We start from the raw sequence: 16203 nt of genomic DNA, 5'->3' as shown, positions 1-16203 counted from the left end.
ACCATAGTTTAGAGGTCCCGGGCCCTAAGGAAGTCAGACTATCCTCCACCAGGGCCAGGGCCTTCTCAGTGGTGGCTCTGACCTGGTGGGATGCTCTGTCCCATGAGACTAGGGCCCTGCAGGATTTAACCTCCTTCCATTGGGCCTGTAAGACAGAGCTATTCTGCCTGGCCTTTAATTTGATTTCAGCCTTCTCTTTTATTTCCCTTCTCTTTCTTCCCCCTCCCCTTTTATGAAGATCACCCACTCTGAGACCTCACAGCTAATTCTCCCCTGGCCTCCTCGCTGGTCCAAGTAGGACCAGTTCAGCCAGCTAGCCCTGGTGACTATCTAATGCTTATTAGATGGATTTCCCCCAAATTGATTTCTGAACTTTGAATTTTATTGTTATTCACGTTTTTATACTGTATTTTCTGCTGCTTCTATAATTAAGTGTTTAAATTTGTTGTTAGCCACCCTGAGCCCAGTTTTCTGAACCGGGAGGGGTGGGGTATAAATAAAAATTTATTATTATTAATTATTATTATTATGCCTGACTTAACAGTGTTGGGGGGCTAACAGCACGCTTATTTATTTCGTATAGTAAAGTTATACACGGCAAAACCCTCCAAGCAGCTTACAAAGAGAACAAGCCAATAAAACTATCAGTAAAAACAACTGGAAGCCAGGATATCTGTCAGTTAGAGCATGAGGCTCTTAACCTCAAGGTTATGGGTTCGAGTTCCACACTGGACAAAAGACTCCTGCCTTGCAGGGGGTTGGACTAGATGACCCCAGTGGTCCCTTCAAACTCTTATGAACTCTTTAAAACTTGCAAAAGACAAAATCCGCAATAAACTAAGAGCAGATTAAAACATACGCCAACATTCTAAATGTGTTTTTTTTGGGGGGGGGGAGGTTATTGGTTTTAAAATACATATTGCATTTTTACGTGGTGAACCGCCCTGCGATCTTCGAACGAAGGGTGGTATACAAATTTAATACAAAGCAATGCTAATAATGTCCAGGGAGGCTTGCCTGAGAAACAAAGAGGCCTTTAGCAGGTGCCAGAAAGTGTACAGTGAAATTGCCTCAATAGGCGGTGAGTTCCAGAGGTGCTGCCACACTGAAAGATTGATTTCTTACAAATTCAGAGCAGGGTATTATCTGGCACCTGTAACAGGGCCAGCTCTACAGATTGAAGTACAGTGGACGCTTGGGTTGCAAACGTGATCCGTGCGCGATGCACGTTCGCAGCCTGCAGCGTTCGCAACCGACATCTGCGCATCTGCACACACGTGGGTTGCGATGCGGCGCTTCTGCGCATTCACAAAGCACGATTTAGCTCTTCTGCGCATGCGCGACCGCTGAAACCCGGAAGTAACCCGTTCCGGTACTTCCGGGTTTTGGTGGGTCTGTAACCCAAAAAGACGCAACCTGAAGCGTCTGTAACCCGAGGTATGACTGTAGTCAAGTGGGCAAGGTGATCTTGCAGGTGAACGATGGGTCCATTACAGTGGTACCTCTAGATACGAACGGGATCCGTTCCGGAGCCCCATTCACATCTAGAAGCAAACGTAACTAGTGATGGCACGTCTGTGCACGCACGCGTCGCTTTTCGCCACTTCTGCGCACGTGTATGACGTCATTTTGAGCGTCTGCACATGTGCAAGGGTTGCCGCGGAGCGCAACTCGAACGCGCTCAACCCGAAGCGCATTCAACCTGAGGTATGACTGTATTATTGTTGCTGTTGTTGTTGTTTTTGTTGTTGTTTTTGTTATTAATAACCCTCCTCCTCTCTTCCTGCTCCTCTTCCCCAGTTTTACAGGTCCCTGAATATCAAAGTGGCCCTGATTGGCCTTGAGGTCTGGACCGAGAGGGACCAGTGCAGCTTGAGCAGCGATGCTCACGCCTCACTCATGTCCTTCCTGCAGTGGAAAAAGTCTCTGAAGGCTCGGAAGAAGCACGACAACGCCCAGCTTCTGACGTGAGTCGTCGTTTCAGAAGCAGCCATCGATAAGCTGGCTCATGCTAGGGGGCAGGTTGTGTGTATGTGTGGGGGGCATTTCCCCTACATTTTAATGAAATTATCCACCCATTATTATTATTTTTTCCAAACCGGTACGTGAACCAAAACGCAGCTATCCTCCAGAATTTGCGCTTCTCTGGATTTTGCAATGCAGTTTTCCAGCCGCAGTGTGTGTTGTTATTGATTGCGTTTTCCCATTTATCCTGGGAACTGTAGCTTAACCCTCGTGGATCTACAAATCCCTAGCACCCTTAGCAAACTACAGTTCCCAGTATTCACTGAGGTGGCAAATGAGAGGCACACCCACACCACAGATTCAAACCATCCCTTCCCAGGGAATACTGACATTTAAAGTGGAAGAGGTAAGGTTAGGTAAAGGTAAAGGTAAAGGACCCCTGGATGGTTAAGTCCAGTCAAAGGCGACTATGGGGTTGCAGTGCTCATCTTGCTTTCAGGCCGAGGGAGCTGGCGTTTGTCCACAAAAAGCTTTCCGGGTCATGTGGCCAGCAGGACTATACCACTTCCGTCACAACGGGACACCATGACGGAAGCCAGAGTGCATGGAAACGCCGTTTACCTTCCAACACAGTGGTGGGAGTCAGCAGTGACTGGACCTAATGGTCAGGGGTCCCTTTACCTTTACCTTTCTACGCATGAACTGTAATGCCAATTCAATATAAAATCAAAAGTACATACTCCATCTATATGGTGAATGGAATTGTATAACAACAATAGCTATGGAGCAGTGGTCAGAAAGTTATGTAACCACTGCTACTGACTGCATGTTGCAAGAAACCTAAAAAACCGACCTCAGGTCTCTTCCATCTGTTTTCCCCCTTCCCTTTCCTGTCCCCACAGCGGGATGACCTTTGTCGGGACGACCATTGGGATGGCGCCGCTGGAGGGAATGTGCAGTGCGGAAAACTCTGGCGGGGTGAACATGGTAAGGACAAGATCGTGTCTCCGCCATCCGCCGCTTGCTATCTAGAGCTGTCTTCCGCAACCTGGTTGCTGTTTTGGACTACAACTCCCATCAGCTGGCTGGGGCTGATGGGAGTTGTTATGTATTGAGTTGAATAGGATCCAAAATGCAGCAGTCTGATTGGTCCGAGAACAATAGGATTCAGAATGCAGCAGTCTGATTGGTCCTAGAACAAGAGGATTCAGAATGCAGCAGTCTGATTGGTCCTAGAACAATAGGATTCAGAATGCAGCAGTCTGATTGGTCCTAGAACAATAGGATTCAGAATGCAGCAGTCTGATTGGTCCTAGAACAATAGGATTCAGAATGCAGCAGTCTGATTGGCCCTAGAACAATAGGATTCAGAATGCAGCAGTCTGATTGGCCCTAGAACAATAGGATCCAGAATGCAGCAGTCTGATTGGTCCACAGGAGCCACCCAATCCAGCTCCAGGTGGAAGTGAATCCGCAACCTGATTGGCCTACAGGAGAATCCTGGAATTAGCCAATCACATGGGGCCCATTGTGCAAATAATGTATATAAAGCAGACATCCTGGGGGAACTTCCATGCCTCCTCACCACTATGAGCTGAATAAAGAGCATGAAATCCACTCTCGACTCCGAGTGTATTTCAGGAGTTGTAGCTTCAAGCGACAGGATGGCAATGGGGTTGGTTGGTGAAAGCTGCTCAATAGCTTCTCCTTCGACTGTGCAAAATTATCCTCTTTCTCCTTGGGAGCAAGAGGCGCTTCGCCTGGGGGGTGGAAGGAAGAGTCGGGTTCTGCCAGGTGCAACCTCAGTTAGCCGCCGGTCTCGATGTCTTGGGGGTTCCCATCCCAAATCTGCAGGGAAAAGGCCCCAGATATTGGAGAATCTTTGAACTGTAGGGTTGGAAGGGAACCGCAAAGGTCATCTAGTCCAACCCCCTTCGATGCGAGAATCAAAGCTAAAGAACCCCTCCAGTGTCTGCTTAAAAATCGCCAATGGAGGAGAGTCCGCTGAAAGTAACGACAAGCATCGTTGGGTTTTAGGGGCAGGAACAGGGTAGATTTGGTTTAGTTTGTCTAAAAGGGGTTCTGCAGCCAAACCTCAGCCCCTGAAATGTGGCCCTTATTTTGCTTGCATTTCAGGGGGTTGGACTGGATGACCTTTGGGGGCCCCAATCTATGATTCTATGACGTTCTCCTCTCCTTTAGCCTGAAGAGGTTTCCCCTGCATGTGTGTCCCGTCCCCCCTGCTCCTTCGCTGTACAGCTTCCGGCAAATGCTGAAGACCAGTGCCAGATTTACGTATAAGTTAAACAAGCTATAGCTTAGGGCCCCACTCTCTTGGCCCCCCAAAGTTTTTTAAAGGATATTAAACCTGGATGTCCATTTCCAAAATATAAGATAAAAAACAAATAAACTGAAACCCACATACAGCAACAGTGTTTTGTGTTGTGTAGGCTCCTATTATGCAAGAACAGTGGACGCTCAGGTTGCGAACGTGATCCGTGCTGGAGGCACGTTCGCAACCAGCAGTGTTCGCAACCCGCAGCGCCGCGTCTGCGCACACGCGGGTTGCGATTCAGCACTTCTGTGCATGCGCAAAGTGTGATTTAGCGCTTCTGCGCATGTGCGGCTGCTGAAACCCGGAAATAACCCATTCCGGTACTTCCGGGTTTCGGCACATCCGTAATCCGAAAAAACGCAACCTGAAGCGTCTGTAACCAGACCCCCACCTGCTAGCCTGCTCCCTAAGATATCACTAATTTGCTCATTTCTGTATATAGGGTGCCTACATTCTGCATGGACTGGTTGCAAGGCAAAGGACAGCTGGACGTATAAAGGGCCCCATTACCTTCAGTAACTTAGGGCCTCATCAAACCTAAATCTGGCCCTGCTGAAGACCTACCGTATTTTTCGCTGTATAACACGCACCTGACCATAACACGCACATCGTTTTTAGAGGAGGAAAACAAGGGGAAAAACATTCTGAATGAAACAGTGGATGTATCATTTTTGTGCTTCATGCTGTGGCCACAGACATGTGATCTGGTGGTGAATTTGGGGTGACCCAATGCAAAAATCCTGAGAATCCCTGTGGATCCATGCTTTTTAACCACGTTTTTGCACTATTGCAGCCCCAGGCAACAGTGGGTGCGTGATTTTGGGGGGGCAGGCTGTAGCCATGGACATGCTATGTGATCTGATGGTGAATTTGGGGTGACCCAATGCAAAGATCCTGTGGATCCATGCTTTTTAACCACGTTTTTGCACCATTGCAGCCCCAGGCAACAGTGGGTGCGTGCTTTTTGGGGGGCAGGCTGTAGCCATGGACATGCTATGTGATCTGATGGTGAATTTGGGGTGACCCAATGCAAAGATCCTGAAGATCCATGTGGATCCATGCTTTTTAACCACGTTTTTGCACCATTGCAGCCCCAGGCAACAGTGGTTGCGTGATTTTTTGGGGGGGCAGGCTGTAGCCATGGACATGCTATGTGATCTGATGGTGAATTTGGGGTGACCCAATGCAAAGATCCTGTGGATCCATGCTTTTTAACCACATTTTTGCACCATTGCAGCCCCAGGCAACAGTGGGTGCGTGAGTTTTGGGGGGCAGGCTGTAGCCATGGACATGCTATGTGATCTGATGGTGAATTTGGGGTGACCCAATGCAAAGATCCTGAGGATCCATGTGGATCCATGCTTTTTAACCACGTTTTTGCACCATTGCAGCCCCAGGCAACAGTGGGTGCGTGCTTTTTGGGGGGCAGGCTGTAGCCATGGACATGCTATGTGCTCTGATGGTGAATTTGGGGTGACCCAATGCAAAGATCCTGAAGATCCATGTGGATCCATGCTTTTTAACCACGTTTTTGCACCATTGCAGCCCCAGGCAACAGTGGGTGCGTGAGTTTTGGGGGGCAGGCTGTAGCCATGGACATGCTATGTGATCTGATGGTGAATTTGGGGTGACCCAATGCAAAGATCCTGAGGATCCATGTGGATCCATGCTTTTTAACCACGTTTTTGCACCATTGCAGCCCCAGGCAACAGTGGGTGCGTGCTTTTTGGGGGGCAGGTTGTAGCCATGGACATGCTATGTGATCTGATGGTGAATTTGGGGTGACCCAATGCAAAGATCCTGAGGATCCATGTGGATCCATGCTTTGTAACCACATTTTAAGTGGGGAGGGAAGGAAAAACACAGAAGGGACAAGGAGCACGAGAGGGGTGTGCAGAGAAGCAGCTGGCTAAGAATGCAGGAGAGGGATTTAACGGGAGGGAGGAAAGGAAGGCAAAAGTTTCCCCCCACCCACGCACCCAAGCCTGCCAGCTCGCGCTTTCTCTCTCTCTCTCTCTCTCTCTCTCTCTCTCTCTCTCTTCCACCTGCATGTTTTCCGGCTGGAGCACGGAGAGGAATTAGAAGGAAGGACTCTCTGCTTTCCCCTCTTCTTGCCTGGAGGGGAGGGGCTTTCCCTGCTCTTTGTTCCGTTTGAGCAAACACAGCAACGAAACAGAGGAGGGTGGGCAGTAAGACCCTGAGGCAGAATGCAGGAAAGCAGCCGCTTCCTCTTTTCAGGTTTCCCTTCTCCGAGACGCGCGATCTGATTTTTGCCTCCACTCGCACCAGTCGGCTCCAGGGACCACACATTCGCTCAATAACACACACAGACATTTACCCTTCCTTTTTAGGAGAAAAAAATCTGCGTGTTATAGAGAGAAAAATACGGTACGTTTTTCCCCTCGCTGTGTGTTTTCAGGGAACCCACCAAAAAAATTCCTGGGATTGTAACCTGTTTTAGTTTTGATTGAATTGTCACAGCCCTGGGACCTCCTGGCGGAGGGCAGGGTATGAATTTAGGCGATGATGATAATGAAAATGATGACCACAATCCTCTGTCCCAGGACCATTCGGAACTGCCCATTGGAGCGGCCGCCACCATGGCCCACGAAATCGGCCACAACTTCGGCATGAGCCACGACCCTGAGGGATGCTGCGTTGAGGCCACGGCATCTCAGGGCGGTTGCGTCATGGCTGCTGCTACAGGGTAAGAAGGTTTGGGGCAGGGAAACCAAAGACGAGCTTGTCAAAGCCTCAATGACACACTGGGCAATGCTGTTGTTGTTTACTAATTTAGTCATGTCCGACTCTTCGTGACTCCATGGACCAGAGCACGCCAGGCACTCCTGTCTTCCACGGCCTGCCACAGTTTGGTCAAACTCATGCTGGTAGCTTCGAGAACACTGTCCAACCATCTCGTCCTCTGTTGTCCCCTTCTCCTTGGGCCCTCCATCTTTCCCAACATCAGGGTCTTTTCCAGGGAGTCTTCTCTTCTCCTGAGGTGGCCAAAGTCTTGGAGCCTCAGCTTCAGGATCTGTCCTTCCAGTGAGCACTCAGGGCTGATTTCCTTCAGAATGGAGAGGTTTGATCTTCTTGCAGTCCATGGGACTCTCAAGAGTCTCCTCCAGCACCATAATTCAAAAGCATCAATTCTTCGGCGATCAGCCTTCTTTATGGTCCAGCTCTCACTTCCATACATCACTACTGGGGAAACCAGAGCTTTAACTATACGGACCTTTGTTGGCAAGGTGATGTCTCTGCTTTTTAAGATGCTGTCTAGGTTTGTCATTGCTTTTCTCCCAAGAAGCAGGCGTATTTTAATTAGATACCCACTTTAAACAGCCATTGCTTCCACCCCACTGGAAGCTGTAATTTGTTAAGATTGCTGAGAGTTGTTTGGAAACCCCCTATTCCCCTCTCAGAGCTACAATTCCCAGAGTTCCCTATGGAGAGGGATTGATTGTTAAACCACCCTGCAAACTGTATTTCCCTTCCTTTATTTTCCCCGCTGCCATCCCAAACGCCTGCTTTTCCCAGGAGCCAGGGGCACAGTCCCACCAGCCCCAGAAATCAAAGCTGGATTTCTTGCAGCCAGCAAGGATGCGAAAATGGAGACAGATGTGCAATGGCGAGAGAAGGGGGGGGGCGAATCGAGTGCAGTTGTCTTTCGGAAGCAAGCCACATGTTGGGAAACAAGGTCTTGTTCCGTGTCTGTTGGACGTGTTGAGAGGGGCCAGCACGAAACAGTGAAGCCTTTCTCCTCTCCGGAAAGTGCCCGGCACGAGGCTGTTTATAGACTTAAAGACACGGAGGGTTTGGGGGCCCCAGTGCTTGTGTCCGTGCCGCCGACATTGGCGGCGGGATCGGCTGTCGCACAAAAGAGCTGTTGTCGAGGGGGAAGGAGAAATGTCAAGGAGACCACGGGGCTCGGATTTCAAGGCGGTTCAGGGCACCGAAATAAATCACACGGAGGAAGTCGGTTTTGGAGAGAGGGTTCTGGGCTGGATGGTTGCAGTGGGACAAGGCTTCTTCATGCACAAGCCACACATTTGGGCAGAGGCCCTGGCTGCAAGGTAGAGCGTCATCCCAGGAGACTGAGCGCAAGGCAGTGGGGTGTAGTGGTTAGAGCAGTGGGTCCCAAACTTTCCGGTTCCACAAACTCATCCCCTGTGCCCACCCTACCTTATTAAAAGCATTATTCATTTTTTAAAACAAATTTTATTAAGGTTTGTGGAGACAAAAACTTAACATCGCCACTCTGTTTTTAAGAAAACCAAACCAAGACTTTTATTTAGCTACAATAAAAACACAAAAAAGGGATGAGGGAGATAAATAGAGTAGAAAGAGGTTAAAAGAGAAAGATCGCAAAATAAGATTCAGAAAATGAAGAACTTCCGATTCTTCACCTGTCTGCTTTAAAAAAACTATTCACTTTGTTCAATCCAATCTAACCCCCAATAAAGCCACTTTCTGTAAACAAACCTTATCTTCAGTCCTCAAATCCAGATATCATTATTTCTTTTTCTCTCTAATGCAAAAAAATCTACGAGGAATTTCCAATCTTTAACCAATTTAAAATAAAATAAACTATATATATAGTTTGCATGTTCTGCCATGGAAATTAATAACACAATAAAACAATAACAATTTATGGCACAGTTAAAACGTCACAGTTTAACTAATTCAACAAAATGCATGAACTTGATCCAATGATGCCAGCTTTTTGCAGTCTGAAAGTCCATTACGCCTCAAGCGCCCCTCTGCTTCTTCTGCTTCTTCTTCTTATTATTAGTTCTCATCTTGTGTTTTTAAGTTGTGAACCTTCCTGAGATCTATAAAAGAAAGGTGGTATGCAAGTTCAGTTAATCAATATTGACAGTCGCCCCTCTTTGCCTGTGTCTCTGCAGCCACCCCTTTCCGAAAGTCTTCAGCTCCTGCAGTCGGAAGCAACTGGAGAGCTACTTCCACCGAGGGGGTGGCATGTGTCTTTTCAACATGCCCGACACCAAGGACCTGGTGGTGGGCAAGAAATGTGGCAATGGATTCCTGGAGGATGGCGAGGAATGTGACTGCGGGGAGGTGGAGGTACGTCTTTGCGGCATCAGAATTTCTGAACTGAGAGGTGCTGGGGCCTAATAATAATAATAATAATATTTATACCCCGCCCATTTGGCTGGGTTTCCCCAGCCACTCTGGGCAGCTCCCAGCAGAATATTAAAAATACAGTAATCTGTTAAACATTAAAAGCTTCCCTAAACAGGGCTGCCTTCAGATGTCTTCTAAAAGTCTGGTAGTTGTTGTTCTCTTTGACATCTGGTGGGAGGGCGTTCCACAGGGCAGGTGCCACTACCGAGAAGGCCCTCTGCCTGGTTCCCTGTAACTTCACTTCTCACAGGGAGGGAACCGCCAGAAGGCCCTCGGAGCTGGACCTCAGTGTCTGGGCAGAATGATGGAGGTGGAGACGCTCCTTCAGGTATACTGGACCGAGGCCGTTTAGGGCTTTCAAGGTCAGCACCAGGACTTTGAATTGTGCTCGGAAACACTGGGAGCCAATGTAGGTCTTTCAAGACCGGTGTTATGTGATTTCAGCAGCTGCTCCCAGTCACCAGTCTAGCTGCCGCATTCTGAATTAGTTGTAGTTTCCGGGTCACCTTCAAAGGTAGCCCCACGTAGAGCGCATTGCAGTAGTCCAAGCGGGAGATAACCAGAGCATGCACCACTCTGGTGAGACAGTCTGTGGGCAGGGAGGGTCTCAGCCTGCGTACCAGGTGGAGCTGGTAGACCACTGCCCTGTACACAGAAGGCTTCCTGCAAGTCTAAGGCTAGAGTTGTCTCTGGGTCCCCTTGGAAGTTGAGTCAGGGTTCATCCTGAGCACCCAGACCCCCTCTAGTTCACACCCCTGAACCTCAGAAAGGAGGGGAGCCTAAAGAAACATAGACTTTCTTAGGATATTCAGTTAAAATATTTGTAAAATGTGAAAACAAAAAATTATATATATATTTTTGAGACAGACGAACTCTCACCTCCTCATCAACACAAAGAAGCTTTTCCTGATCTTTCATTGAATACCCATGTTCACAACAATACAGTGGTACCTCAGGTTAAGAACTTAATTTGTTCTGGAGGTCTGTTCTTAACCTGAAACTGTTGTTAACCTGAAGCACCACTTTAGCTAATGGGGCCTCCTGCTGCTGCCGGACCACCAGAGCACGATTTCTGTTCTCATCCTGAAGCAAAGTTCTTAACCCGAGGTACTATTTCTGGGTTAACAGGTCTGTAACCTGAAGCATCTGTAACCTGAAGCGTATGTAACCCGAGGTACCATTTATGTTGTGGAGAGCTGTAGAAGAATAGCTTTGCTCTCATTTTGAAAAGATACCTAACCATATTCTGCAAATAAAAAAATATTTTGATACTGTACTGTACTATACTACACTGAAATGTTTAATATACCTGTAATAATAATAATTTGTTATTTATACTCTGCCCATCCGGCTGAGTTTCCCCAGCCACTCTGGGCGGCTCCCAATCGAGTGTTAAAAACAATACAGCATTAAATATTAAAAACTTCCTTAAACAGGGCTGCCTTCAGATGTCTTTTAAAGATAAGATAGCTGCTTATTTCCTTGACATCTGATGGGAGGGCATTCCACAGGGCGGGCGCCACTACCGAGAAGGCCCTCTGCCTGGTTCCCTGTAACCTCACTTCTTGCAATGAGGGAACTGCCAGAAGGCCCTCGGCGCTGGACCTCAGTGTCCGGGCAGAACGATGGGGGTGGAGACGCTCCTTCAGGTATACTGGGCCTTTGAGGCCATTTAGGGCGTTAAATGTTCCTTTGATTGTCCTTGAATCTTCCCTTCAAGCTTGCAACCCTCTGCTGCCACAACTGTGTGGCAAGTCACACCCTCGGAGAGCCTCGGCTTTAAGAGGGCTATTCCAGGCGATCATCGCGGTGATCATTCTTCTCCCTCTCTCTTTCCAGGAATGCACAAACCCTTGCTGCAACCCGCAAAACTGCACCCTGAAAGCCGGGAGCGAGTGTGCCCACGGTGACTGCTGCGAAGGCTGCAAGGTATTCCAAACCATCTCGCTGTGATTCCCACATTTCTAGGTCCAGATGGGGTCCCTTCCAACTCCACAATTCTGTGATTTTTTATCAGGCTAACGGGGTGAGAGAGAAGAAAGAAAGAAACACACCTGTAGAAAAACCACAACACAACCCATTGCTTTTCAACTGGGTGGCACTGTGGTCTAAACCACTGAGCCTCTTGGGCTTGCTGATCGGAAGGTTGGCGGTTCAAGCCCCCGTGACGGGGTGAGCTCCCGTTGCTCTGTCCCAGCTCCTGCCAATGTAGCAGTTCAAAAGCACACCAGTGCAAGTAGATAAATAGGTACCGCTGCAGCGGGAAGGTAAATGGCATTTTCATGCGCTCTGGTTTCTATCACGGTGTCCCGTTGCACCACAAGCGGTTTAGTCATACTGGCCACAGAACCCAGAAGCTGTCTGTGGGCAAATGCCAGCTCCCTTGGCCTAAAAGTGAGATGAGCGTTGCAACCCCATAGTTGCCTTTGACTGGACTTAACCGTCCAGGGGTCCTTAAAAAATAAAAATAAATTAGCACCAGATTTGGATGCTAAATACGTCAACTTAAAAGCCATCCAGCTTAACCGCCCAATAACTCTCTTTCTTGTCTTCATCTGTTCTGTAGCTCAAGACAGCTGGGACCATGTGCCGAGAGCCGGCCGGATCCTGCGACCTGCCCGAATACTGCACAGGGGCTTCCCCCTATTGCCCCAGCAACGTCTACCTCCTGGATGGCTCAATGTGCTCCTACGGGGAGGCTTACTGCAACAACGGCATGTGCTTGACCCACGAACAGCAATGTATCCAGCTGTGGGGTCCAGGTGAGTGCCTCCCCTGCCCCACCTTTTCTACACAGGGGTGGAATTTTCTGAGAAACGTGATGCCAGGCTCACCTGCACAGATTCCTTTTCTAACGCCCTCCTTGATCTTGAGAAGCAAGTTTATTATTATTTATAAAATAAACCCCAGTTCTGGGACTTCCGGGGTGGCGCCATCGGTAATGGCGGATTCCCTCTGACTCGGAGGGAACCGGCTCTGCGGAAATCGGGTCTGCACCGCTACGGCGAAGCGGGGACCCTTCAAAAATCACAGGCGGGTGAAGCCTGTGACCGTGGGACTCGGCGGGCACCTTTTGCGCCCCCCAACTTGCAAAGGAGCCTGATTACGGGTTCCGGAGCGGAGCGGGGAAGTGGCGCGGTGCTGTGAGTCAACTGCTTCTTCCGTGGAGCGAAGCTGCACAGCCGTTACCAGAGAGCGCTGCCTTTTTCCTGGGACAATTTGGCTGCAAAACAACGATCCGTGAGTAGGCTAATTTCGGAAACAAAGGAACTAAGAAATAATTTGGCACCGAAGCGGAGAGGCATAAACAGAAAGTCTGTCTTCTGTTCTTTGTAAATGGTGTAAAGCAATGAACTTGTAAGCGGAAACCTTGAAAGACGTTGGAAAAGGATTATAATTCGAACATCAAATAAGTGACTTTCCCCCCTTGATTGCAGGGGAGGAGGGGGGAAAGGTCTGAACTGTATTTCCCCGCAAAAAGAGAGAAAAAGAAGCTAAAATCCACCGCTCAGAAACCTGGGAACAGGTTGCCAGTGAACAGTAAGAATGCTGTATTGTGAAATGCGCTGCTGCTGAAAGTACTTTTGACAGTTAACTCTGCATCTGAGATACAAGAAAGATACAATATTTCTGACTGGCTTCTCCTGGTTTTAAAGTAACAGAAAACAATTGAGATTGAAACTGTCGTCCTTTCTGTGAATTGAGGGGCTAAAGGAAAAAAAGTTAATTACTCTAAGACATTTTTGACTGCTACTGTGTCCCCCTAGAGGAAGTTTGAAATTGTTACAATAGCAGCTGGGCCAGGGGAATTTTCCACTTCAAAACAAATTCTGATCGTGAGACTGACCTTGGACCTTATCTAGAGTGTTATGGCAGATGGTAAGGAGAAAATAGATTTGCTACAGGAAAAAGCAACGAGGTCTGGCAGATTATTTCGTACAGACGGTGGGCTGCAGCGAAGAGCTTCGGCATCTGGCCCTTCTGGATTACCAACAGGAGCCTCATCGGCACAACCTAAACCCAAAGGAATGGCTGAAGATGCTTTGGCTCAGGCACTTGGTAAAATTAACGAATCTTTGGAAAAAATAAGTAAACAAGTAGCCAAAGCATCGGGCAAAATTGACCAAAATACCACAAGTATTAATAATTTGGGACAGAAGGTAAATACCAACACAGAAACTATTCAGAAATCACTACAGGAATCTACCTCGACACGAAAGACAGCTGAAGAGGCAAAGGATATAGCAACTGCTGTAGAAGAGAAGATACCACCGATACACAAACAACTTGAAGACCACAGGTCAATATTGTCTATGATTGAGTTGAAGGAGAAGCAAACCAATTTGAGGATCAGGGCTGTACCTGAACTTGAGAAAGACAATCTGGCTGACTTTCTTATGCAGGAATTTGCAGACTTTTGGGACCTAGATTTGGAGAAGGAAGGTTTCAAGATAGTGAGTGCTTTTAGGCTCGGAAGAACAGGGTGAGAGACTGTTTGATCACCCTCCAAACAAAAGAGGAGAGAGACAAAATATTGAGTCTGCATTTCCAGAAGACTTTGGAAATTCATCAGTCAAAAGTAGAGATATTTAAGGACATTCCGAAATATCTTTCGGACCTTAGGTCCAACTATAGAGATTTGGTCGCCCTGTTGAGAAGCAACGGAATCATTTTTAGGTGGGAATTGCCCCAAGGCCTATCCTTTAGTTACAAAGGGAAGAAGATAAAAATAAGATCAGAGGACGACAAAGATAGATTTTGGAGAGACCACGGAGAAGACCTGCAGAAGGAAGCTGCAGAAGAGTTAAGAGCACTAGTAAGTGAAACTTTAGACATACCAAGATTACCTCCTGAACTAAAAGACCGCCTGGAGAAGGTGTTGGATAAGAAAATAGGCTTCCAGGTGGAAAAATCAAAATTAGAAACAGAACTGTTAGAACCCAAAACTAAGATTTTGTCAAAGATGTATAACTTGCTGTTGAAATGGAATACTCAGGATGAAACGGTGAAATCTGCTATGATTAAATGGGCTCAAGATGTTGGACATAACATAATGATGGCTGACTGGGAACAGTTATGGACCACAGGTATGAAGTTTACGGCATGCAATGCCTTAAGAGAGAATATTATGAAAATGATATACAGGTGGTACATGACCCCAGTCAAGCTTGCAAAAATCTATCATTTGCCCGACAATAAATGTTGGAAATGTAAAGAAACTGAAGGTACATTCTTTCACCTTTGGTGGACGTGCCCAAGGATTAAGGCTTTCTGGGAGATGATCTATAATGAATTGAAAAAGGTATTTAAATATACCTTCTTGAAGAAACCAGAGGCCTTTCTCCTGGGCATAGTGGGCCAATTGGTGTTAAAGAAGGACAGAACTTTCTTTATGTATGCCACAACAGCAGCAAGAATACTTATTGCAAAGTATTGGAAGACACAAGACTTACCCACTCTGGAAGAATGGCAGATGAAGGTGATGGACTACATGGAATTGGCGGAAATGACTGGCAGAATCCGAGACCAGGGAGAAGAGTTGGTGGAAAAAGATTGGAAGAAATTTAAAGACTATCTACAGAAATATTGCAAAGTTAATGAATGTTAGAATGATGTTAGAATGAAGTTAGGTGGTTTAAGCAGTAATGCTATAAAGGTGTATGTAAAAATGGATTGATAACAGGTGAAAATTTAAAGTTATAGTATATTAAGTTAAAGGATTAAGAGAAAATAAAGAGGGAAAGAAATTGCTGAATTAACTAATTGAATTGGAATACAAAAAAGGGAGGTATGAGGAGGTCAGGGAAACAAGGATATGAATGTAAGGCATGGAAAGATTGATCTATTTTTTAAAAGTGTTTTTTATTCTTTTATTTTGTATTTTGTATTTTTCTTGTATTTTTACTTCTGTCTTTTGTTTTTGCTTTTCTTGTTTTTATGTAATTCTTTTTTTCTGAAATTTTAATAAATATCATTTTTTTAAAAAAATAAACCCCAGTTCTGCTACAAATACAATGATCTCTTTTTTATATGTATGGGCAATAATAGTAATAATAATAATAATAATAATAATAATAATAGTAATAATAATAATAATTTATACCCTGCCCATCTGGCTGGGTTTCCCCAGCCACTCTGGGAGGCTCCCAACAAAATATAAAAAACACTATAAAACATCAAGCATCATCATCATCATCATCATCATCACTATTATTATTATTAAATTTTATTTATACCCTGCTCCTCCAGCCAAGACTGGGCTCAGGGCAGCTAACACCAGGTATAAAAACAATTGATTAAAATACAACTTAAAAACAAGATTAAAATACAACATTGAAATGCAGCCTCAGTTCAGTAGAAACTCAAATCATGTTCACTTCCCTAAACTTCCCTAAACAGGGCTGCCTTCAGATGTCTTCCAAAAGTCAGATAGCTGTTTATTTCCTTGACATCTGGTGGGAGGGCGTTCCACAGTGCGGGTGCCACTACCAAGAAGGCCCTCTGCCTGGTTCCCTGCAACCTCACTTCTCGCAGGGAGGGAACCACCAGAAGGCTCTCGGAGCTGGACCTCAGGATCCTGGCTGAACGATGGGGGTAGAGACGCTCCTTCAGGGATGTTAAGGGAGGGGTAGTACCTCTGGTAGGGGGCATGTCACGCTACCTCTGGGGTCTTTTATTCACCTTTGGTCCCCATCCTGCACTCAGCTCTCACCTGTGGCTCTTAGAAGCTGTCAGCATGCAATATGGGCCACACTCTG

The 16203-nt window shown here is 46.8% G+C and overlaps 1 protein-coding gene across 2 annotated transcripts in view; it reads left to right on the top strand.

Annotated features, from left to right (window-relative positions):
• The window catches only part of ADAM33 (ADAM metallopeptidase domain 33), a 101023-nt gene that overhangs the window by 58271 nt on the left and 26549 nt on the right, over positions 1–16203 (top strand). For both annotated transcript variants that reach the window (XM_081020733.1, XM_081020732.1), the window contains exons 9-14: positions 1801–1967; positions 2868–2952; positions 6865–7007; positions 9208–9385; positions 11285–11374; positions 12012–12207. In XM_081020733.1, the coding sequence (XP_080876859.1) occupies positions 1801–1967; positions 2868–2952; positions 6865–7007; positions 9208–9385; positions 11285–11374; positions 12012–12207 (859 nt within the window). The remainder of the gene's footprint in view (positions 1–1800; positions 1968–2867; positions 2953–6864; positions 7008–9207; positions 9386–11284; positions 11375–12011; positions 12208–16203) is intronic.

This window comes from Podarcis pityusensis, assembly GCF_964106645.2.
Source record: "Podarcis pityusensis genome assembly, chromosome: 9".
Classification (NCBI taxonomy): domain Eukaryota; kingdom Metazoa; phylum Chordata; class Lepidosauria; order Squamata; family Lacertidae; genus Podarcis; species Podarcis pityusensis.
Note: the sequence above shows the minus strand (reverse complement) of the source record. Positions and strands in the feature narration are given on the sequence as shown.